The sequence below is a fragment of the Onychostoma macrolepis genome, chromosome 05 (genome assembly GCF_012432095.1).
Source record: "Onychostoma macrolepis isolate SWU-2019 chromosome 05, ASM1243209v1, whole genome shotgun sequence".
NCBI lineage: Eukaryota > Metazoa > Chordata > Actinopteri > Cypriniformes > Cyprinidae > Onychostoma > Onychostoma macrolepis.
Window position 1 is genome coordinate 9,642,633 of NC_081159.1, and position 26,008 is coordinate 9,668,640.

The window sequence follows — 26,008 nt, forward strand, 5'->3', positions numbered from 1 at the left end:
TCAGCTCACCAAGGAAAGATGAAGATTGTAAAAATGTCAAAGTTTAAAACACTACAAAACATGACTCTCAGAAAACTCAAAAGTATTACTCATGTATTGTCTTTTATGAGGTGAAGATCTCCAGACCAAAATAATGCAAGAACTTTATTTGTTATTCTGACGGGCAGAAAACAACAGATATATTCACCTTAGAACATAAAGTATGTGCAAAATCTTCTAGGTCTAGGAGACATGAGTCGCATGTGACTGAATTTTAGTTTTTGGGTGAGCTGTCCCTTTCAAATAAATGGTAAAGTAGTTTGAACAAAACAACACAGATGTAGAAAAACCAATCAAATGTTGATGAACTGACTAAACAGCAGTATGAGTAAAAACACTTTGGTATTTTGATGAAATACATAGAGTTGTCCTGTCAGTTAATCAAGGAGACTCACCGTGCAGGTTCTGAAAAAGCCAAACACACAGGAAGGACAGTGTGTAATGCCTATAAAACAAAAAAAAACTGAAGAGTATACTGTTGACAGTGAAGTTACTAGAGGTCGACCGATTCATCGGTTTTGCCGATTATTGGCACCGATAGTTGATTGCCGCAACTATCGGTTAATCGGTTATCGGCAAAAATCCCAACCTGTCCTCCAACCAATACGCCCGTATAGGTCGTTTGTCCAAATCCCTGAAATACGACCCATCAGAGCGTATGCTACAATTGCGCCCCTATCGGCAACAGGACATTTTCATATTAATGTTTTGTACTCTTTTATCTGCGTCATAGTTCGGGTTCCGTGTAGCTCGGTTGGTAGAGCATTGCGTTATACGACGATATGTAATTACGTGATCATGCGATCATGGGTTTAATCCCAGAGAACGCACGCGCTCATAAAATGTGCACTAAAAATCATGATTTTGCATGATTCCTGTAAGGGGTAGGTTTAGGGGCAGGGTTAGGTGTGGTCATTCGTACGAATTAGCCACCTAGTAAAATATGTACGAATACTGTGAGATCGGTGTAAAAAGTCCACATATTGCATTTAAATAAAGACGCATTTTGATTGGTAATGACAGTCATACATCATTTCATGACGACAGACGCAACACGAGACTGTCATTATTTTTACGCGTGCTAGAGGGCGCTTAACTTTAAAACGTAAATATAAGTCGTAATAAGGGCTTTTACAAACGACCTATAGGGTCGTTTTTTGTTGGAGGACAGGCTCAAAAATCCATGCCGATAGTTTTCCGGTTTGCAAAAATTGCTGGAGTGGCTGAGAAGGGTCCGCTGGCATTATAAAGTAAGAGAGCGGCCTCTAGAGGCGGAAATCACTGACAACACGTGTTGTTTATTTTGACACGTGACACTGAGCGCTGCACAGAGCGGGAAACTCCAGACGCGTATTTAAATACAGCCGACAGAAAATACTGCCGCGGAACAGAGCGCCATTCACATAGTTTTCTATTAAATTACATTATATTTGTTCCAAATCGTTGTGAATGTACATAATGACTTCACTCTAGGCTATAAATTATGTATTGTGCATTTTTCAGCAAAACGTTTGTCTTTCTGTGGCTCTAATAAAGTCTGTATGCTTCGAGAGCTGTAATACAGATCGCGCGTTCTCTTTCCGCTTGCTCTGTTTTTTTTAAACACCGAACTTCAAACTCATTTATGCCACATTGTTCATTCTTGAAGCAAATTTATGTCCGTTTGGGGATTAAATAAATTGTTTTAGACCGCCACTTGAATTGAACGCAATTAAAGCGTCTGGTGGGTGTGTGTGTGTGCAATCAATCTGCGTATAAATAACACGGTTTTACACTTTGCAATGGCGTATAATGCATACGCCAAATGCCAATTTTGCGTGCATATGATACGCCAATCCTCCCCATTGATTTCGGTGGAGAGCAGAAGATGCGTCCAAATACCACGCAGCATGTTCAGCGGCAGTGACGTCACCAGCGAGGCTCGGCCCGGTTCACCTGATGCGCGTGCACCTTCAAACAGGTAAGGGCAACAATCTTTTCCTTTTTAATGAGATCATTATTTTAATTGTTTCTGCGTTGCATGGCATGTGCTAAAATGGAAGCGTGTGCGTTCAAATGAGTTAACGTTAGTAGAACGTTAACCTGCCATTGACATTAGCCTTTAAACTAACTTCGATATAGACCTGTTGCTGTTTGAAATAAATAAATAAAACCGTTTTCAATCATGTTGTGACATGGGTCTTCAGCTTTTACACGTGACTGATGAAAGCACTACAAATCAGCCAGTATTGCGTGATAATTGTAACCATGCAAAAAGTCCACACATTTACCATATTTTTACCATAGTAACTGTTTCTCTACCATGTCATGTGTAGCCAATTTACCATGCTTCTCCCACCGTGACAGTAGTTTTACTGTGGTATTTGTAGCTATGGTAACCACAACACTTTTCTGATTTTACCATAGTAACTGTGTTTACTGTCTACTCTTTGCATTTAAAGAACAGTTACACCGTTTCTACCATGTTTTTACTGCATATGTGTAGTCAAAGCACAGTAACACAACACTTAAAATGGTTTTACCACAGCAGCCGTAGTTTTACTGTGGTATTTGTAGTTAAAGCAGTAATTGTACTGAAGTAAATGTAATTCAATATTTTTTTCTGTCTTGCAGTTATGTCAGATCACATACTCCAGCAGCTCTTTTAAGAAGTCATCTCTTGTAAAAGCCATAACTTGTTCCTATTTTTCCGAACTGTAATCCATAATTCATTTACACATAGTTTTTGCTCTCTCTCTCTTTCTGTGCTTCGTGACATTTTTAAATCTCATAATCTCATATATTTTTACCTATTCTTTCAGGAAGCTGCTAGAATTAACAGGGAACTCAATGCTGATCTTGAAGAAGCTGCCAAGTAGGCTGAACAAGTCCTTCAGTGATTCAACTCTTCACAGTAATGTTGAACACATTCAGCTAGAACTGATTTGCTTTAATGAACGCATCCTTATTTTATGTGTTGTTAATAACTTTCCTTACAGTCCTTCCTCTCAAATATTTTGGTCACAGATTATATTTTGCACATTGTCTCAACATATATATATTTCTCTTTGTTTCAGCTGAGAGGGAAGACCAAAGGAAGGCCTGTCCTGGGATTTGATTTTGGCCGTATTGTGCGTTTACGGAGAAGACCCAGAGCTGCAAAGGCAAATGGTACGTCTTTGTTGGTCTGAACACCTTGACAGAACTGTACTGCAGATACATTTTGCACAGTATTTGATTTTTCTTAAACTTTACTTATCACACTTATCCCACGGCCCCATCAGAAAGAACCCCAACAAAGTGTCATGTCGAAGTAGTAATCATTTATACAATTTAACAAGGCAGCAAATTCATATGATTTTGTACAAGCGTACTCGTATAAAATTCTACCACTTTTACTCCTACTTCTGTCATTGCCTCAACTTTCATGCAAATTGTGCTCATAGTAAGTAGTCAGAGTTTATATCATAAAGATTATATTAAGTTAATTGTATTCTTTATTAATCTTTACAATTTGGCGCAGTCTCTTCCCGTTCTAACAGTACATGATATCTCTCCACTCAAAGTCTGCCTTTCTTTCCATGTTGATTTTTATTGAACGCATCTGTCTAAAAAGCAAGAGTCTGGAAATGCTAGTTTAACTCGTCACGTGACAAATCAGATCTTCAGTTAATTGGCCAAATCAGATCACTTAAAGCTGTTCACACCAAGAACAAGAAATATATTGGTAAATATTTTAGCATCCACACCAACAGACAATAATGGTCTGTTTACTGTTATACATGCTGCATGTTGTTGTCTGCTACTTTTTGTTGTCAATGTTTTTATTGTTCATCATGTGATAAATTATTTTTCTTCCTGTTTTGCAGGATTTCTCACAGATTACTTAGTCCTTCTCCATCAGCTCTCCACAGTATCAGCCCTTCCAAAAGCTTCCACATCTCTCTCATGTAGCACATCTGCTCTCAGTCCTTTACTGGCAACTTCCAGTCTTAACAGGACTGTATTAATTTGTATTAACTTGTATTAATTTCTCTTCTACAGTCAACTACTGTGAGCACTGCGCTCCTGTCACAATCACTATATACATACTGTATATATATTTCTTGCTCAAAATGGTTGACTTTAATTAGTGTAAACAGTCTATACAATAGGAACCATTACGCCCTTGTTTGAAAAAAAAAAAAAAAGATCACTGTAATCAACAGATCTATTGCTGCATAAGGTTTAAGCCCAAGATACAATCTGTTGTTGCACTTTTATATTGAGTGTAGACAAATAAATCTTCAACAGATTCTGTCCATTCACCACAAGAACCCGGAAGATCCTTTCATAGATGACCATATATGGACAAGTAAGTGTGACGCTTCTGCTCAACTGGGTTTCTCTTGACACTCGCCGAACTCGCTGTGATTGGGCTATCTTTTAACCCAAATTAAAAAAAAGGTTAATGTTGCAAAGTACGTTTTTCTGTTATTATTACGTCAGTAATACCTTTAGTTAACAATGCAGTGTTGTTATGTCGTGATAAATTACCACTTTCCCGAGATCGTAACCCTAACCCTGAGCATAACTTCATTAAACTACAAATACCAGCAATGCGTTCTATCGATAGAATGGCAGAGGCTCATGGGTAATGTAGTTTTAAAAAGTTTAATAATAAAAGAGGGAAATTTCAATATTTTTTTAACAAAGGGTTATCTAAAAATGTTCATTGTGAAAACATATATGACATATGTAAAAGGCAGGCTGAAATTTGGTATTTTACTAAGAGCACTTTTTAAAACACCTTTATACCACCTTTCCATACATGTTTGAAAACTTTGTCCAACATTATTTAATTAACATAGCATAAGTAGTTGTCTTGCCAAATTTCTCTTTAAAATTATAATCAGACTTTGATTTACAGCCATTTGAAATATTAATTGTTTTTGCTCTTCCAGGGGACTCTACTGGGCCCCTGAGGATGGAAGGGCAGTAAAACATACACAGGCATATTCTCATCATGGACAACAAACTGTGCCGAGTCACATTATTTAGATTGTCTTTTCAACAACTTGCCAATATGTAAGTTGCAACTCATAGTTATCTTAGAATAAGAATAGACCCTCCCAAAAATATCTACATCAGTGCCCATTTATTTCATTAGATCAGGAGCAGGAATACAGTGTTGACAGTAAACAATGACACCAGTTTAAACAACTAATATATATATTGTGACACTTCATTGTACTATTACACAATGTCAAGTGTATCATTCAATAAGACAAGGTACAGACAGTGTGTGGTTTATGGTGCAAAACAATTCATGCAAAGGAAAGCATCATAATATAAAATACCTAATTTGTATCTCTTGTGTCAAATATTCCTCATCTTTGTCCTCCTCAGGTGCTAAACATCAGTAATGTGCATGCTTATCTTGCGAATAGTACAGTACAGGACTCGTGTTAATTTTTTTTTACCCTGGTGCATCAGCCTCAGTTGTGCATGAAGTGTCTGTAGCAATATAGTCCATGCAGTCTCTTCTAATGCATCTTTCAGCCTTTATGTAACTGACTGTCTTTAATATGACTAAATATTCATGTCTTAATTAAAACACTCATGATAATTATGTGTATTGTTTACAAAATTAAATGATGCATTCCCCATACTTTGTTTTCCAACACATGTGCAATACTTTACTGGAGGATACATCATAAAGACAAATATTCAAGAGAAATAAAAATGGGTTATGTTAAAACCATGTTATTTTAATCAGATGAAGCCACCCAAATGCAAGCATTTCTTCCTATTGCTTGCTTGTCCATGTCCCTATCATAAACTTCTTCCATGTCATAAACAATTTGCAATTGTTAACCAGCACCCTACAGTACAACTGATGAACAAAAGACATGTGACCAATTAAAATCACTTTATTGTCACAATACCATGAACGTAAGTGTACAGGTGGTGAAAGTCTTTTGTGCAAAATGCAGCATGACATTATGGATGACAAATATTGAATATATATGCAACACACACATAAGGGACTCAATACAGATAGAGAACACCATATGGTAAATATGATACTATACATACAGCATGAAATGAAAACAATAATCACAGTACACATACACCTTTGCAGTGCAGTATGGTATGAATTAGTGCAAACAGAATGTCAGGATGCAGAATAATAGTGAGTCAGAGTCCAGTCAGTGTAAGTGATAGAGTGCAGTACATAAGAGGTTGGTGTGCTGTGTGTGGTGCGAGTTCAGTTCAGTCTGATTGTCTGTGGAAAGAACTTGTCTCGTAGTCTGCTGGTGAAGGTTCTGCAATAACATCTGCCTGATGGTGACCGTGAGAGCAATCCATGGCTCGGGTGGCTGGAGTCTCTGACGGTCCTCCATGCTTTTCTCACACACCACCTGGTCTTGATGTCCTGGAGGGACAAAACATGTATTTAGGGTGTGGTAAATCAATAAAAAATATTGTATTTTTATTTATAATTGTTGTATTGGACTTACCATTGATTCTTGTTAGAGGTATGGGCTAAAAGAATCCCTCCACCACTATCTTGTTTCTTTTATGGGCTGTAACTTCTGCGCTGTCACAGTAGAGCTGTTCGTGAATGCAGTCTTCACAGCAGATATCTGATGGGTTCAGGCAGCAGTGCTTCACTTGGTGGCCATTTAATTGATATCTTCATCAACTGGCTTCATCCTCCTTCAAACAAAGAGAGAAAACAAGTCAACGATAACTCCAGAGAAGTAGTGTAGGTGAATACAGGTGCAGGTGTCAGTACTCACCATATTCAGTCATTTCCTGCCTAAATCCCAGAGATGATGTACAGCTGATTTGCTCATTCTAGGATCTATAAAAAAATATATACTTTTGTAAGATGTGTATGTGAAAAATGACAACTGGTGACTTGAAGAGTCTTTTGAGAGATCAACATCAAATGCTGTACCACATATAACTGCACTGCTTGAATACAGACATACCAATGGAAATGTGCAACTTTCCAGCTTTCTCTTTTCTGTTTGGGCAGAAGAAGACCATGTTCATGCCTCAGTCAAAGGACTGGTTTGCCTGTTAACTTGCTGTGACTGATTTTCTTTGCATTTTTGGTCTTCAGCTGTAAAACAAGAAAATATCCATTGACCCCATGTTTAATTATTACTGTTGTTTAATCATAAATTAAGCAGTTATAATAGTAAACTTCAAGCTCAAGTTCCTTGGCAGCTCTAGCGGGCTCCTGAGTTCATCTGCATACATCAGATTCCGAGTCTGAGAAAAGGCCATCATGCAAACTCTCAGTTTACAACAGAGTATAAAACAATGTGTAAGTGAGTGACGGAGTAAAGGAATAAGATGCAGAGAAATAGGCAGAATTGTGTGTGTAAGTTTAACAGAATGAGAAGAAAACGGAATTAGAAAAAGCTGTATTCTTCAATAGCAAGCTAATGTGAATTCTTTTAAATATGATTACATGCTGACGGTATTATAAGCAGTTTAAAGGTCTCTTCACACCAAGGATGAGTCCACACCGCAGCTATTTAACATTTAACGACACAGAGAAACAATATCATTGGAATCTCTTTCAGAACAATTTTTTCCAGATGATGAACAATCAAAACACTGACAGCCAATCAAAATCCACCAGACTTTAAAGAGCTTGAGCATTTAAATGGCAGACAACATAACTGCAGCTCGCACTAATAATAAACAGAACGTTATCATCTGTTGATGTGAAAAATAAATAGTTAAAATAGATATTATATTTCTTGTTCTTGGTGTGAACAGCTTTAAGTGATCTGATTTGGCCAATTAACTGAAGATCTGATTTGTCACGTGACGAGTTAAACTAGCATTTCCAGACTCTTGCTTTTTAGACAGATGCGTTCAATAAAAATCAACATGGAAAGAAAGGCAGACTTTGAGTGGAGAGATATCATGTACTGTTAGAACGGGAAGAGACTGCGCCAAATTGTAAAGATTAATAAAGAATACAATTAACTTAATATAATCTTTATGATATAAACTCTGACTACTTACTATGAGCACAATTTGCATGAAAGTTGAGGCAATGACAGAAGTAGGAGTAAAAGTGGTAGAATTTTATACGAGTACGCTTGTACAAAATCATATGAATTTGCTGCCTTGTTAAATTGTATAAATGATTACTACTTCGACATGACACTTTGTTGGGGTTCTTTCTGATGGGGCCGTGGGATAAGTGTGATAAGCAAAGTTTAAGAAAAATCAAATACTGTGCAAAATGTATCTGCAGTACAGTTCTGTCAAGGTGTTCAGACCAACAAAGACGTACCATTTGCCTTTGCAGCTCTGGGTCTTCTCCGTAAACGCACAATACGGCCAAAATCAAATCCCAGGACAGGCCTTCCTTTGGTCTTCCCTCTCAGCTGAAACAAAGAGAAATATATATATGTTGAGACAATGTGCAAAATATAATCTGTGACCAAAATATTTGAGAGGAAGGACTGTAAGGAAAGTTATTAACAACACATAAAATAAGGATGCGTTCATTAAAGCAAATCAGTTCTAGCTGAATGTGTTCAACATTACTGTGAAGAGTTGAATCACTGAAGGACTTGTTCAGCCTCCTTGGCAGCTTCTTCAAGATCAGCATTGAGTTCCCTGTTAATTCTAGCAGCTTCCTGAAAGAATAGGTAAAAATATATGAGATTATGAGATTTAAAAATGTCACAAAGCACAGAAAGAGAGAGAGAGCAAAAACTGTGTGTAAACTATGTTTTTACTATGGTAAAAATATGGTAAATGTGTGGACTTTTTGCATGGTTACAATTATCACGCAATACTGACTGATTTGTAGTGCTTTCATCAGCCACGTGTAAAAGCTGAAGACCCATGTCACAACATGATTGAAAACGGTTTTATTTATTTATTTCAAACAGCAACAGGTCTATCGAAGTTAGCTTCGGCTAATGTCAATAGCAGGTTAGCAGCTGTGCTAACTGAGCAGCACTGTTCTACTAACGTTAACTCATTTGAACGCACACGCTTCCATTTTAGCACATGCCATGCAACGCAGAAACACAGAAATAATTAAAATAATGATCTCATTAAAAAGGAAAAGATTGTTGCCCTTACCTGTTTGAAGGTGCACGCGCATCAGGTGAACCGGGCCGAGCCTCGCTGGTGACGTCACTGCCGCTGAAGATGCTGCGTGGTATTTGGACGCATCTTCTGCTCTCCACCGAAATCAATGGGGAGGATTGGCGTATCATATGCACGCAAAATTGGCATTTGGCGTATGCATTATACGCCATTGCAAAGTGTAAAGCCGTGTTATTTATACGCAGATTGATGAGAACGGGTTGGTGTGTGTGTGTGTGTGTGTGTGATACCTCTGAGTTCTCCTAGACGCAGCGCTGCGCTTTTGCCCGGTGTGTGACTACATTTTTATTTATTTTTTTTTGATTAGATAATTATCAAGTGTTAAAAAATATAAGCATATAAAGTATGTGAGTACACATACAATATCCATGTGTATGTAATTTTAATGCTATGGTCTTGTGTAGATATTTAAAGATGGCCATCTTTAAGCATGATTGTTGAAATTAAATGGTAACACTTAACAATAAGAGTTCATTTGTAGCATTAATGAAAACTTGTATTGTTCCTTGTTATAGTTTGTTCATTTCAACATTCACTATTAGCTACTAATTGGCTACATTTTTTAAATTTTAAAGTTTCTTCTTTTAACATTAGCAAACTATGAAATAACTTTAATGATCAATATAGTAAATAATATTAATATTTTTATTAATTTACAATGTATGGTTCAGTACTGTTATTGCTTTTTTTTTTTTTTTTTTTTTTTAATAGTAAAGCACTAGCTTTCTTTCAGTATCCATTTTGAAAACTATCGGTTGATTAATCGGTATCGACCAGTGTGGTCCAACCTAGCTATCGGTATCGGTAAAATCCACTATCGGTCGACCTCTAGAAGTTACCTCAACTAACATGATTTTAAATATTCCAATCAGAAATATTCCAATCACAAATAACGTGTTCACATCTTTAATGCAACTAGAATAGAAAGATAGCAAAAGACAAAATATCAAATAGCAAAAACAAAAACCAAGTGTACTACTTTCAGTGACAGAATGTGTAATTTTGAAAAAGTCTTTACCATTCGGTGATGTGGCTCTGTTGAAATGCTTATCCCTAAAAGTAAATAGAAAGACATCTTGTCAATATTGCTTCAAAACAATTAGTTGCTAATTATTTATGTAGCCATGTGTCAACAACTTGAGCGAGCAAGAGCCTAAAAGAAAAACTGTAAATTAAATGAATGAATAATCTGGTAAATTAATGTACCATTATTGCATTGACTAGGCTAGATTTGACAATATATATATATATATATATATATATATATATGACATTTAAAGTGTTAAAATAGTTACAGAGGCCTGATGGATTCATGCACGTAATCTATCTATTTGCTGAGTTTATTCACATAGTTATAATTGCATAATACTTAAACATTGTCTTAAATACAACGTTTTGAAAACAGCTACATAAAATCGATGAAAAAGGAAATTATACATTAAATAGTGTAAAACGGCCAGCGTGGCGGCAATTTACCGTCTTCACGAGCGAGTAATCAAACAGCTGATTCATTCATTCATTCAGTGGTAACGGATCGCCAGATACTCGCATACAGTGGTGGCTGATCGAGTGGCAGCTACCTCTTGCAGTGCAAAGGTTTTACTCCCTGTCCTAAACTGTTTTCTCCCATGGTCAAAGTGGGACATTCGCGTGAAAATTCGCCGACCAACGGTGACTGTGACCGCGCTTAACCAGCTTATTTCAAGTCGAAATGACCGCACGGCAAACAGGACGCTAAGTTTCAAACGTTTGATGCAGAAAAGTATGAAATGTTTTAAAATATAACACATTACAGCTATAAAAACTGAAATTCAACATTACATGTGTAAACACTACTAATTAAATACATTTTTGCTTACCTTTTCCTCAGCGTACAGTGGTAGATGACCGTTATAGTTCGAATGATGAGCACGCGCCGAACTCATTCTTCAGTCAAAATTTCAAAATGGAATAAGCCTTATTAAAGACAATAAATGGTGCAATAAATGGTCTAACCTGGTACATCTATTGTAAAATATTATGTATCTATATTTTGCGTCTTGTGATTATTACTATTATTATTAATATTAAGAAGAAGAAGAATTTATTAATGATATTATTGTAATGTTAATAATATTAATTTTATTAACATGTTTTTGTAATGTTGTTCCTCAATAAAAAAAAATTAGGTGAAGCTGATAATATATATCGTGTGTGAGTGTGTGTGTGTGTGTGTATTAGTTATTATGCTAGGGACTACAATGGGAAGCAGGAAATAGGAACAAACTAAAAGTCAACATACAGTGTGATGCTGAAAATGCACAGTATTTGTTGTAGCTAACATGTGATCCACATGTGAAAACCTATTATAACACAAGAAAACATTTTCCACATGTGCTCTTATGTTGCAACATGTGGTGACATGTTGTCTTCATGTGATCACATGATAAATATATGTACGCAAGTGATCACATGTGGAAAATATATGGACACGTGATCACATGAGAAAAAAAATGTGTTTTTTCTGTAAGGGTTCATTCAAGAGAGCTCTAAGAAAGGCGACATTGTGCAAAATATACATAAATATTTATAATATATATATTAAAAAAATAATTATTAATATCATTAGTAGCTTAGTGTTTAAATTATTATATAAATAAAATAATACACATAGATGTATTAAACTTATAAGTCAAAGTTGGGACAGATCATGTTTGAAAAATAGATGTTTGCAGTAAAGAATAAAGAAATAATGAAGAATAATAATGAATATAATACATTGACAATACTTACAAGGAATACCACTCTTTTAAGCGGAGAAACCTGTAATCAGTTTTTATAAAAGTCATATGAAACCTGAATAGATTGTTTGCCATTCAGATTTCAGCTACCTCAACAGTCATACTATTGAAGAATTCCTATTTTTAGTAAAATAATAACAATATGTGATTAACACCCTATAGACTCAATGTACAGAACAAATTTCTTATCAGTATAATATTAAAAGCAAAACTTACCCACCAAATCATCACCATCCTCTAAAATAAATAAATAAAAAAGGGCCAGTCATATTGTTTGCATATTATTAAATATTTGCTGACTGTAACAACAGACAAAACTGGCTATACGCAAGGTGATGTCATCATGTGTAGCTCTCAAGCGCCTAAACTGAAGACACTAGCCTGCAATGTCAAAGCAGCAGTTTTATTATTGATGTATGTTTTCTCTATTTTCTTATTATCGATGCAGGTGAAACAATCAGAGTTTTTGTCGACATTGACAACTCTTCATCTCGTGACGTCAAGCTAAAATACAGCCTCAAGCAGCAACAGACGTTCATCGCTGAACTAAAAGAGGATTAACATACACAATCAAAGAGACTCGCATCCTATCTGGAGAAAAGTCGAAATTCATTAGTTATCATGAAGCTTCCACGTGACCTGACTGTCGCCATCGAAAACTTTAGAATTCTAAAAGTGCAGTATGAACTCATGGTGCTATTTAGTTTTCCTTATTGTCGTAATTTTTTTTAAGTAATACCCAAAATTATCAAAAACACTTGAACTATTCCATACACTGTGTTTCATGTGTATCTGGATGTGTCTTTTGCATCAGATCCAGAAGTCAGATTTCCTGTGGTTATACTTCCAGCTGATCAAGTGTCCTCCCTGGCAAGGCCCACCTGGAGGATTCCAGCCATATCCACCACCTCAGCCTAACTTTGTGCCTTATCCCGGTGAACTACCTCCTCCACCTGCAGGACTTTATGACCCAGTGTTTGGCATGGATTTGGCATGTCTATCTAAATCCACATGCCATCCAACCTGGCTTCCATCCGTTTCCATCTGCACCAGTTTATGATCCAAAGCACTAAAGAATCCTCTCCTAAAGTGCCTTATTAGTCTCCTTCACCAGCCAAACATGTGCTGTGTCAATGAGAACCACTGTTTGAATGAGATTCTTTACCAAAGTTATGATCATTATTTTCAAGTACTTAAGACTGTAACAGGGTCAATATCACGATAAAGTGCCTTTGGTGTCTTCATCAGAATCATTCAGTTATCATGAACATAATACAATATAATGAAATTCTGAAATTATATAATAAATGACCAAACATTTGCACACATATAACTACAACTACAGTCTCTTGAAATTAATTTTTTCTCATTTTATACAATTTTCTTTGATTGGATGTATGTGATTTTGGCATGTCCCTCACGCAGCTCAGCTAACTTCAATGAGTGAAAAAAGTGGTTAAATAACACAATATTTAAATAATTTTAAAATGTTCTTATTGCCCTCATCTAGTTGTTATATAAAACAAGTCAGATTGTTCATTTATATTCTATTTTCATAATAATATTAAGCATTTTGCATGTGTCCCTGACATTGCTGTCCACCCTGTCATGATGTTGTAAATGCCCCTTTAAGAAACCCTCTGATCTACTCAGTGAAATCTCCACCCTCATTTTGCCTTTCTTCAGTGGAGGTTAAAACATCTGATGCAAGTACACGAAGTATCTACACTTATATTTCCTCATTTTCATCATATTGTGTTTGTAGCTGCATGTTGCCAAGCTTAACATGTCCACCCTGTCATAGTAAAATATCAATTTACATAAACGTTTTTCAGAAATTCAAAATATATATTTTAAGCAGTACACATTCAGCTTCAACAATGAACCAATTTTCTGACTGAAGGTACACCATGTGTTTATTAAATGCTAACTTTATCCAAAAATGTCCACCCTGTCATGACGGGGTGGACATGGTACATGACAGGGGGGACATGTGCATAGTTTTTGCCAAATTCTGATAATGTTTTAACAAGGGCTATTAATTTAACACGTTAAATTGGTGTGATTAATTATGGGGAAAAAAAGGTTGAATTGATAAATGCATTTAATGCACCCCAGCCCAGAACTGTATGCTATTTTACATTGCATGCAGTTGCGTAGTGATGAACATGATGGAAGGCAATGACTCACTGTGATGTAGCCTATTAGAATACAGTTAGAATGTACCTAAAATTCAATATAAGTGGGCAAAAAATGCCCAAAGCAAAAGTGCCATTTTCCTGAATATCTGCTCGATTGCAAATTTGACTTTATACAACAGTTCAATAAACAACAACAACAAAAAACCATAGTTACATTTTAAACACAATACTGTCAATATTGTCTGTTTTTGTTCTATTTCTCCAAAGAAAATAGTTCAAAAAAATCCACAGTGAAACTGTTGTTTCGTTACTGAATGAATCCGTGTTTTTAACAAATGTAGTGAGTGGCTTTAGTTTCATATTTAGAGTATCATTTCATTTTTTATTACTTTCATAATTTAATATTAAATTTTTAAAACCATTAATACCCATTTAAAACCCATTAATCTCATAGCACTATTTATGCAATTCTAAGTGCTGTGTATACAGTCTGTGTAAATTAATATTATAAATATATATATATATATATTTATATATATATATATATTAGTGCTGTCAAATGATTAATCTTGATTAATCACATCCAAAATAAAGGTTTTTGTTTGCATAAAATATGTGTGTTCTGTGTATATTTATTATTTATATATAAATACACACACATACAGTATATATTTTGAAAATATTTACATGTATTTACATGTCTATTTTTATATTCATATAATTTATATTATAAATATAATATATAAACATAACATATTTTTCTGAAATATATACATGCATGTGTGTATTTATATATACATAATAAATATACACAGTACACATACATACATTATGTAAACAAAAACTTTTATTTTGGATTACATTTTAATCGCGATTAATCATTTGACAGCACTAATATATATATGTGTATATATATATATATATATATATATATATATAATGATTTCATTTGATTTGGAACAGCCCCATAGTGTCTTACTATTCTAATTTAAATTATTGATTCAAATGTAAGAATTTGACAAAATATGATGCATACATCTAATAAGGTGAGAAAAAAATAGCCTTATAAATGTAAAAATGCCCTTTTAAATCAATTTACAATTGCAGTGTAGGATATATATTTCTGAAATCATTCTTTATATTATTTAAGGGTTTCTTGTTGTTCCTGTTGTTTATCTGATATTCTCTTCATCCATTAATGCATTTGTCCACCCTGTCATCTTGTTGTCCACCCTGTCATCTTCATCTTTTATGAAAATTAACAAATTATTTAAACAAGTTAGCACAACCTTTTGTGGGATTTCTTTATAAAGAAATGAGGGCCAGTTAGTATTCACTGAAAGTTTGACCGGATATCTTTGTCGTTTGATTTTATTTAGAAAAGAAAGTGCAACTTTTGCATATTTTATAGGGATGCAGATATGTTGCAGTAATTTCAATTTTTCAAAAGACTTTTCCCACTAAGTAAAATTTATTGTTGAGAAAGGGACAAAATATCTTTCTGAAAATCTACATTTTATAATCACTATGTAATGAAAATGTATATACTCTACTTTGAATTTGTCCATGACAGGTGGACATATTTTGTGGTTTACTCGAAAATTGTCTGCTTGCAGTTATTTTATAAAAAGTGCTGGAGCTTGACCAATATGCATTTCTAACAGCCTACAGTCTCCTTAATACAACAAATATTAAGTTTAATAGAAAATCTCATATTTTTATTTTGGAAATTGTGAAGTCTCAAAGGCACTTTTTAGTGATATTGACCCAACAAGTCTTAACAAATATGAATGAAAATAAAAGAGGATTGCTCCACTGTGCTACAGTAATGGATTACAATTCTCACAAATAATCCCAAGAGAAACTACTACATCACAAATCACCAGACACCAAATACCTTAACCCCCTGTTTAAATCTTTGTCTCACATGTTAAGTCCAAGTTTTAAAATAAACTCGAAACTCTCAAACATCTTAATATCAAAACCCAAAACGTCTTACATTTTACTAGAAGGGTATGTGTTTGTTTCGCTTTAGGTAAATTCAAAGGAGAATTTGATCTCCACTGCACACAAAATTCAATTTTTATGTTACTGTTCTCCAACAAACCCCTAGGGGGCAGCAGAAACCAGCGTAACTCGTTCACACACGTGCGACTAAACCACACATAGGGACGCACAGAGTTTGTGTAGCCGCTGGGAGGCGCATATCAATTTTCATAACTGAACCAGTACAGTAGATCTATAGCAGATAAATGTGCAAGTGAAACTACGAAAATCCTCTATAGCGTAATACTGATCTTTGTGCCACCAAAGGTGCTACTGAAGCTGCATATACTATTGAATATAACGTTCAACACAAACCCATTTAAACAGGAATTATGAAATATAGAAAAAAGTTATGAAATTAAGAATAAAGAAACGGTAAAACAATATTTCGACTAAAATCAGTTGTTTTGTTTGAGCGCTAATTTGGGGTTTTTTTTGGGGGGCAATGCAATATATGGTCTAACCTATATTTTGTTCCTGTTGTGCACATCCACTGAGTAACCAGAGCCCAAATTGACTTAATAATCTATAACATTACTCTATAACCAAACTGTTCAAATATTAATGTGGGGCTTTACCTAAACGTGTGAATAAATAAAAAAATGTCTAGACTTCCACGTATTCTTTTAATACACTGCTCAGCTGTTCTCTGTTATTTCTCTCCTGGGTCCCGGTCAAAGAACTGCACAAAAAGCGGAAGAAGGGGGACGGATAGCAGCCGTGCGCATGCGCACTAACTTGTTTTTCACAAGAGCAGCGCTTAAAGTGAGCCGGTGGCGAAATTTCGCTGTCTTTCATTGCAGACCATCAAGCCTTCGCCGAGACGCGATAACAGCATCTTTTGCTGTTATTCAGCTCTCGCATCTCAATGACACTACCCAGTGTTAACTCTCGCTTTTTTTCATAAGAGATTATTTTCATAGACTTTGCCTTGTGGTTTTGTTTTGTCTACAGAACTTTGTACATTTTATTTTCTTGCCACCATGGTGCTAGGAAAGGTGAAGAGCTTCATTATAAGCTACGACTGTCTAAATGACAGCAATGTCCCTGTTTTCTCCAGCGGGGACTCCGTCTCAGGAAGAGTTATTATTGAAGTCACCGGGGAAATTCGTGTGAAGTCACTTAAAATAAATGCAAAAGGATTCGCAAAAGTTCGTTGGACAGAATCACGAAATGCTGGATCCAACACTGCCTACACTCAAAATTACACAGAAGAAGTGGAATATCTGAATCATAGAGACATCCTTATTGGCCATGAAAGAGGTAAGCATACAGATCAAACATGCTCTCAGTGTAGATTTGTTGAGAAAAGAGCAGTTGAATGTACTGGTGGGATGCTCAGTGGTCCAGGATGACATGACATACTTTGGATGCTGCACAGTACTTGTTGACCGGTGGACCTGTAGACACTATTGTGTGCATGCATATATATTTACTTCCCTTTTTGTTCTTTTGTATTTATGTATTAATTTGTTAAAATCGATTGGCTTAGTCAAACCCAAAAATACACTATACACATGGAACAATACATGACAGACTCATCATTCATTCGAAATAATGAATTGTCAGTAGACGTGGATGCCGCATTTTCACTATCCCGTTTAAATCACCTAAATGCCTGATATTCGGCACATTTTTTTCTATTCAGAATATACTTCAGGATTATCTCAGGTGTCAGTGAAGTAGCTTGAATGAATGGTGACCACACTGTTTGCTCATCTCATGCTACAGCCTTATTAAAATCAAGATTCGTTTCGGTGTTCAATCTATATATTTATTTCGGAAAAACTACGTCCATGAATTCTATGTAAGATCACGTATTAAAAACAGTAATGACAGATCTTTCGGCATAATGTCTTAAGTTTCCACCCATTGTTCGAAGCGGTTCAATCCTGTTTTGATGCAGTGTCTAGCCGTTCTTGTCTCTGATTGGTGGAGGCGTCAACGTGTCTTCTATGACATCATGCTTTTGCGGAAAGTGAGAAAAACAGCAGCAACTTTGCACCATGGCTGTAGTATGCAACCTATGTACATACTTTAGCTAAATTTAAATGCATTCAGTGGTCCAATATTCAGTTGTTAAGGCTGACTGACAACCTCTTTGTTTTTTGTTTGTTTGTTTGCATAGACTGTTGAACTCATCACACTTGAAATTGTTCACTCATGGCCTTTCTAAAATTGAGTAAATATATTCGTGGGTTATCTCGTTTCGTACTGTACATTTATAAACCCTCGTTTGCATGTTTATGACGAAAATGTCTCACGAGCTGTTTTGATAACTGCTGGTCCTTCTGTAGAAGTTTCCATAATTTGTTTATCCGCTCTGACTGTTTAAGTCACTTTTTAACGCACAAAAGCAATAAATAAATAAATAAACAACTGTATATTTTCACTCCAGTTAACGCAGTTAGTTGTTTGACATTTTTAATTTTCTCGTACAGCGCGTTCCACAGTTTCTGTAACTGCACGGAGCTCATGAATATTTAATGAGCTAAGCAACCGAGGCAGTTTATTGGTCGTCTGTTGCCAAACAACTTGCTGTAACGTTCTACCACCACCGCATCGTTCCACACTGTAACGTTAGCTTGAAAACACAGGGTTAAAAATTACAAGTGTGAAAGGTTGCTTAACCCAGTGGTTACATTAATACATCCGAATTGTATAATAACTTTTACATTCATTCGCTTTTTTCTTTTTTTTTTTTTTTTGAGAAGTTTTAGTTAGCCTGAGGTGGCTTCTAGTACAGAAAATCTAGTCAATATTTGCCTAATGTTGAAACTCTTTGTATACAAATCAAATAGTGCATGTTATGACCTTGTTAGTTCCATGCATGTTGTAATTAAAAAAAAAAAAATTAATTCCCATGTAAAAATCTAATCTAAGTCATATCTAATTGTCTTTGCTGCTTCTGTATGAGTGATTGGTTACAATAAAAGTCGATTTGTTATTGAAACTGGTCGGTTTTCTGTCGTTTTTGATTACTGGTGTGTGTTTTTTGGTATATTTCTCTCACGTGTTTTGCTGAATGGGAGAATACTCTTGAGGTCCACGCCGCAGCACACGCGTTGATTCAATGGGAGGCTGCCTGCCGCACACTGAATAGGTAATGAGCGCGCCGGCACGCGGAAGCAGCCGGCTCCGGTTTAGGCCGGTCTTCTCTTGCTGGAGTCTGCCCTTGATTGGCAGCTCCGTGCTTGTTTACCATGGCTCCGCTAAGCTGAGTGCTTAGCTGGCAAAACGAAAGCCGCCGGTGTTTTTTTAGTGTTACACAAACAAATTATTTAACATTGGAATTTCGTTTCACATTTACCTTAGGTTTCACGCGAACTGCAGTGGACCTTATGAGTAGTTCTCTCTCCCATTCAGAATTAATACTGAAGCTGAATACACCTGTGCATAAAGTGCAATCATTATACTTGTGATGAAACACTCATAATTCATGGGTACAACATAATATTGATGCATATCATAATTTGCTGGGGTGTATGAGAATCAATCAACTTGTTTTATCAAAATGTTTACATTTATGAATTTAGCAGAAGTGTATGTGTTTGAATAAATTAGATAAAGTAATAAACAAGAAGATGATCAATGCTTTGGCAGGTAAGGTATATTTGGAATATTATTCTCTTCTGTTTCAGATGATGATAACTCTGAGGAGGGACTCACCACTATTCATTCAGGAAGACATGAGTATGCATTCAGCTTTGAGCTTCCACAAACGTGAGTGTCGGTCAGATATGGCCCCAAATAAAATTATTCACTTGAAATGTATATTGTAATTCTTATTCAAATGTTCTCTGTGTCACGGACATGCAGACCTCTGGCTACCTCGTTCGAAGGAAAGCATGGCAGTGTGCGCTATTGGGTGAAGGCTGAGCTGCACAGGCCGTGGCTTCTGCCCATGAAGACCAAGAAAGAGTTCACTGTCTTTGAACACATTGACATCAACACTCCTCTCCTGCTGGTGAGTGTTTGCATCATTCGTATCCCTTGATTTATCACTGATTCATCAATGCGGTGTTGAAGAATCACCAGTCAAGGATCTTGCATTTTAAAGTGTTGTTATTCTGCTTTGCACAGTCTCCCCAGGCAGGAACTAAAGAAAAGACGCTATGCTGCTGGTTTTGCACCTCAGGTCCAATCTCCTTAAGTGCCAAAATTGAACGGAAGGGTTATACTCCAGGTAAATCTTGTCAGTTAACATTTTCACTATACATTTGGACCCCACTGTACTTTTACATTATACTAGGGCTGCAACTAATGATTGGTTTGATAATCGATGAACCTGTTGAATTTTTTTTTTTTTTTTTTTTGATTAATCCGATGGAAAAAAGTGTGACAGGGAAAGCCACATTAAACTATAAACTTGTTTGAAGCTCTTAAGGGCATAGTTCACCCAGAAATAAAAATTCTGTCATCATTACTCACCCTCAGTTTGTTCCAAACCTACATGAGTTTCTTTCTTCTGTTGAACAAATGATCTTCTTTTGTGTTTAACAGAAGAAATAAATTCATACAGGTTTGAAACAACACAAAGGTGAATAAACTGAGAAAACATCCCTTTAAAATGATGCATTCTCATGTTTTGGACAGCTTGGGTTGTACACTTTTGCCGCAACAGCTTATCTCTGTCCTGCACTGTATTCCAGATTTGCTCCATAGAAATGCATTTTTTGCTACTGTAAAGTTCAATTCAGATTTGTTTTAATTATCGATTATTATAATTTTAATCAAGTTAGTTGTTGCAGCCCTACATGGTACCCCTTGATACAATTTTGTACCATTAACAATATATAATGTCTTCACACAGGGGAGTCCATTCAAATCTTTGCTGAAATTGAAAACTGCTCCTCGCGTATGGTTGTGCCAAAGGCCGCCATTTACCAAACACAGACCTTCTTTGCCAAAGGGAAGATGAAGGAGATCAAGCAGTTGGTGGCCAACATCCGAGGGGAGTCTCTTTCTTCTGGCAAGACGGAGACATGGAATGGAAAGATGCTGAAGATTCCCCCTGTATCTCCCTCCATCCTTGACTGCAGTATCATTAGAGTGGAATACTCACTCATGGTAAGTTGTAAGCTTTTACAGTTTGTATTGATTTTGAAGTCTTATGAGGCGCACATAAGTTTACCGATCATCTCCACAAGTGCTGGTCATCTCAGTAGCTTAAAAATGCAAATAATGGTGTAATTTGAGTGCTTTCCATGTCGATTTCAAGCAGCTGAAGGATCATTTCCTTGACAGCCCCTCTTGCACTTCCACACATACAGCACTATGAATGATAATAAGATTATGTCAAGTTCTCTCCAGCACATACTGATAAGAAGATCAACCTAAAATATCTGATGAAATTCAGGCCATTGAGTCTAAGGCCAGGATCTAAGTTTACTATTTTAATTGACTCGGATTTAAGGAAACATTTTTGATATGCTGTGAGTGTGAATACATAAATAATGTTATTTCTTGCCTTTTTGTGTGATTGAAAATACTCTGGCACAATGAATGGGTCATCCCTACTTGTTTTAAGCAGGCTCCTTGTATTCTCAAATAAACGAATCCACTTAATAAATTGTGACCTATTAAATACTGTTTCATGGTCCAAATCTCTACTCCGTTATAACTGAGAATACTATTTCAACAGCTGTTTATGAGCACTATTCATGTCTAGCACTCTGAAAATCAGATACAGTACACTACAGTCTCTAAGCTCGCAGCATCCTGGACACAAATATTTTAATGGTTAAGAAAAGATGAATTACTACCTGGCCAACTGAGATTTTGGCATTGAGGTAAAGGTTAGGACAGCACACTGTGGTTGTATATTAGAACCGTTTCTTTGCTTTGGGGATCTGAATGAGCATTTGGTTCTGGAAATGGTGGAACGGTTTTTACAAAGGTGCACTTTTTGTGAAATGAATAATTTTATATCCCAATATTTTTTATTATCAGGTGTATGTAGACATCCCAGGAGCCATGAACCTGTCTTTAAACCTGCCCCTGGTGATTGGCACCATCCCTCTCCACCCCTTCGGTAGCCGTACATCTTCTGTGAGCAGCCAATGCAGCATGACCATGAGCTGGTTAGGCTTGGCCCTCCCTGAGAGGCCTGAAGGTAAGGAACGTCTCCTACGTTGTCAATTAGTACCAATTGTTTTAAGGGATGTTTGCAATATATGAAGATGCAAGTAATGTGATTTGAATCTGACTTTTTTAGATTACACAGAAAGGAAAGTCTGTAGAAGTCTTCTAACTTGTTGCTTAACGTTTCTTTGAATAAGACACCAAAAGAGGACATGTAGATCACATTGTGTGCAAAGATGAAACCATGTTTTTGGCATGGTAACGATATTAACATTTGCTTTTGCTGTATGCAGCTCCTCCATCCTATGCAGAGGTGGTCACAGAAGAACAGCGGCAGAGCTGTCTGGAAGTGTCATCAGGGCGGGAGAACTTTGATGGCCCGCTATTTGCTTATATCCAGGAGTTCCGCTTCCGACCCCCTCCACCCTACTCCGAAGTAAGCTTTTAGTTTAGTTTTGGTGGATGGTGTGAAGCTTTCAGCCATGTTTAAATGCATTCCACTCACGGCAGCTGTTTCTCTCTTCCCCTCTCCATCAGATTGATCCACATCCAGATCAAGCCACATCAACTGCGGAGCACAGACTCGACACCTGCCCGTCACGCTGAGAAATGCATGGCATGAGTCCAAAGCGATTGGGCTTTAGCAGCTTTCACTTTTGTTTATCTCCCGATGACAGCGATTGGTCGCTTTGCTGTCACCACCGAGAGAAAACAACCCTCTATGGGAAAACCAGAAGTAAGGGCGCAGGAGTCATTGGCAAATTACCCGACCCAGATATTCGGCCCCCGTGATGGGACACGCCCCGTCGGACTTAGCCTGCAGAGCTTTGTCAAAGTAGTCATTTTTCTCATGCTTTTCGGTAAAGGTTGACAAAGAACACGCAGACCTTGTCCGAGATCTGAAGAGAAATGCAAGAAAACACTACGACCACAGCCATTCAAGTACAGCTGAGAGAAACGCGATTTTTGATTTAGATTTTTTTGCACAAGTTAGTTTTTCTTGCTTGCGTTTTAAAATCAATGATTGTTCTATTTCAGTTTTAGCCGTTTAGACTATGCGATTGCAGGCTCTTGCATGAGCCACAAACAATGCAGAGAAGATTCTGAGGAATAACAGATTGAACGGACTGACTTAATGCACTGATCTTGTTCAAGTTCTTTTAAGGTCTGTTGTGTTCATTGATTGTGTTTCCTCGGTCGATAATCTGCTCTTGGTAACATGCTGTCTTGACACTCTTGCGACGTTGCCTCGCCAACTTGTAACCCGAGTGTGGCTTTTGTTTTATTTTCTCCTGCTCACATGGACTTTATTTTCAGTTCTAAATGTAGAATGCCTTTAAGCCAAACGTGGTTTGCTTGGTGTTAAATGTGTTGCACATGTTGTTTGATCAAGGAGCAACAGTCCAGCTCTTGCCGCGCATGTGCGTGATGGGAGCAGAGAGATAAAACAGGGTGGGGTCCAGGCAGGCAGCCTGAAGAGTTTGTTGCCTTTCTGTTTGTAGTGTGTAGCAGTGCAGGCTTCAAGATTGCACTGCTTGAAAAAAGCACTCAGTCTCAGGTGATCTTCTCACTTGCCAAATGATGAAAACAAAAATGGTGTAGATTACGTTTTGATTGCACTGTTTCAATTCAAGGTAGGAGAATATAGAAGGAATTTCAGATTCAATTTTGAAAAACAGATTCAATAAAGAGAGGAGATATGCACAAAGATGCAAGGCAGCTTTCAAAGACTTTAAATGACATTCCCTTTTTGTCCTGCTGCATCAGCAGCCACAATGTTTCTTCAGATCGGTGAAGCCAGATGTGACCCAAAGGATGGCACAAATGCTTGAAAAGCCAAGCTGGGAAGCAAAACAAGGACTCCGGGTCCTATCCGGAGACATCCGAATCCAGTTGAAATGAGTTGTACATTTGTTTTTAAAACTCATTCAACTACAGAAGTAGTTTAGGCTCCGATCATGCTTGGCCTTAATTAAGCACTTTTTTTACTGAAATAAAACTGCTCATGTCTGGTTGAGGTCTGGAGAAACAATTTGAACAATTACCAATGTAGATAGTTAAAGTAGAGTTTGAATTTATAGAATTACTCATGTCTGCATACACAGTGTGTTATATGTTCATCTGTAATGTGAGGGGTTCATGATTCGGCAGCAAACACAGTGGCCTTGATGAACTGATTTTAACATGCTGTATCATTTATGTTATCCTTAATAATCATCATCCTGTTTTCTTTCAGTCCTAGAGATTACGGTTTAGTTCAAAAGGACAAAAAGGGAAAAACAAAAAGTCCTTCAAAGCGTGCGTTGATCATGCCACTTTTGAGTTGAATGGGTTTTGGATTTGTTTTTTCAGTTATGAGTTCTGATGATTACTGTTGGGCATTCAGTGTTTGTTTTTCAGACAAACGACCATTATACAGATCCTCTTGTCTCGATTATTATGGGAACAATAGCTGTAGCACACCTCAGAGAAATGGATGACCCATTTCAGGCCTGAAGAGATGATTATAAGAAGAGAATGATCTGCTTCTCTGTTGTGTTTTATAGTTTAAAATTGAACCAAAATTGGCCACTAATGAAAGAATAAGCTTAAACACAAAGAGAAAAGTGCTTCTTTTTGTGGTTGGTCAATACTATAGTCTAACGCTTGGCCTTCCGTGTAGTCCAGTGTTAAAGCTAAACTCTTGACTTTGTCAAGCAACACCTTTAGTGGAAATATGGTATGTTTTAGAAATTAAGTGCAATATTTCTTGAGTTTATTTTGTCTCAGTGGTATATTTTGTCTCATTTCATTGTGATTTCATTTCAGAGGTCATTATGAACATTAGATAATGAATAAAATGTATGTTCATAATGGTTTTAACTTTTGTCTTAGTTCTTCCTTGGAAATAAATAAACCTCTAAAAACCATACCTTCTGTTGTACTTCTGCTTTATTCATAACAAAGAAGCACTATAACAATTCCATCAGTCTTTACTATGCTGATACATAGAAGTGTATCAAAGCAAACAGTCTGCTACTCAGAATTTAAAAAGTCAGCAAGACCTGAAATATGGACACATTCAAAACAACTTGAATACTGGTCCCTCACTAACAACAGCGCCCCCACTTCTCCATATGCATATGTGACCCTAGACCAAAAATCCAGTCATAAGTAGCACAGGTACATTTGTAGCAACAGCCAAAAATACATTGCATTGGGTCAAAATTATCGATTTTTCTTTTATGCTAAAAATCATTAGGATATTAAGTAAAGATCATGTTCCATTAAAGATATTTTGTAAATTTCCTACCGTAAATATATCAAAACTCAATTTTTGATTAGTAATATGCATTGGTAAATACTTAATTTGGACAACTTTAAAGGCAATTTTCTCAATATTTAGATTTTTATTTTATTTTTTGGCACCCTCAGATTCCAGATTTTCAAATAGTTGAATCTCGGCCAAAAAAAAAAACACATCCTAAAAAAACTTATTTATTCAGCTTTCAGATCATGTATAAATTTAATTTACTCTAATTTAGACCATTCTCTATAAGAATTTTTATTTTGTTTTCTTTTTCACATTTAGTACTTTGCATCCTTGTTGCTTTAAGATGCAGATCATTTCAAGATAAGGTTGAAGCCTCAAGCTGTTCGACTTCAAGACGCCAGCTTGGTTTAGAGGGGCTAACCTTCTGACCTCAGCTTATCGGGTGGCTCTAAAGTCAAGAAGTGACCTTGGGGTCAAGTGAGGTAATAAACTTTACCCAGCAGGGTTGCTTAAAAAACTTAACACATAAACTGAAGGTTCATGTTAAA

At 36.4% G+C, this 26,008-nt stretch overlaps 1 protein-coding gene and 1 long non-coding RNA gene across 4 annotated transcripts; one reads left to right on the forward strand and one right to left on the reverse strand.

Moving 5' to 3' along the window:
* Nucleotides 1-5,914: 5,914 nt before the first annotated feature.
* Nucleotides 5,915-12,047, reverse strand: LOC131541041 (uncharacterized). Of its 2 annotated transcripts, XR_009271386.1 has the most exons (10): nucleotides 11,929-12,047; nucleotides 11,016-11,082; nucleotides 10,175-10,209; nucleotides 9,130-9,225; nucleotides 8,584-8,675; nucleotides 8,327-8,420; nucleotides 6,999-7,132; nucleotides 6,804-6,868; nucleotides 6,522-6,720; nucleotides 5,915-6,436 (listed from the first exon to the last, which is right to left on the reverse strand). It is a non-coding gene; the product is annotated as an uncharacterized LOC131541041 (long non-coding RNA). The 2 variants fall into 2 exon arrangements; XR_009271385.1 differs by having other exon boundaries at nucleotides 9,130-10,209.
* Nucleotides 12,048-16,865: 4,818 nt separating this feature from the next.
* arrdc3a (arrestin domain containing 3a) lies at nucleotides 16,866-25,116 on the forward strand. Of its 2 annotated transcripts, none has more exons than XM_058776527.1 (8): nucleotides 16,866-17,386; nucleotides 19,765-19,846; nucleotides 19,943-20,090; nucleotides 20,207-20,309; nucleotides 20,937-21,193; nucleotides 22,076-22,238; nucleotides 22,501-22,643; nucleotides 22,745-25,116. In XM_058776527.1, exons 1-8 carry the CDS (start codon nucleotides 17,107-17,109, stop codon nucleotides 22,811-22,813), a joined length of 1,245 nt encoding a protein of 414 aa, XP_058632510.1. In that variant the 5' UTR covers nucleotides 16,866-17,106; the 3' UTR covers nucleotides 22,814-25,116. The 2 variants fall into 2 exon arrangements, with proteins under 2 accessions (XP_058632510.1, XP_058632511.1); XM_058776528.1 differs by lacking the exon at nucleotides 16,866-17,386 and adding an exon at nucleotides 17,482-19,226.
* Nucleotides 25,117-26,008: the final 892 nt, after the last annotated feature.

What these genes read in the sequence shown, in the direction of transcription:
- arrdc3a (XM_058776527.1), top strand. Translation starts at nt 17,107, where the DNA reads ATGGTGCTAGGAAAGGTGAAGAGCTTCATTATAAGCTACGACTGTCTA. An exon ending in GAGTGGAATACTCACTCATG is followed by an intron (nt 21,194 to 22,075) that starts GTAAGTTGTAAG and finishes TTTTATTATCAG; the next exon opens with GTGTATGTAGACATCCCAGG. An exon ending in CCCCTCCACCCTACTCCGAA is followed by an intron (nt 22,644 to 22,744) that starts GTAAGCTTTTAG and finishes CCTCTCCATCAG; the next exon opens with ATTGATCCACATCCAGATCA.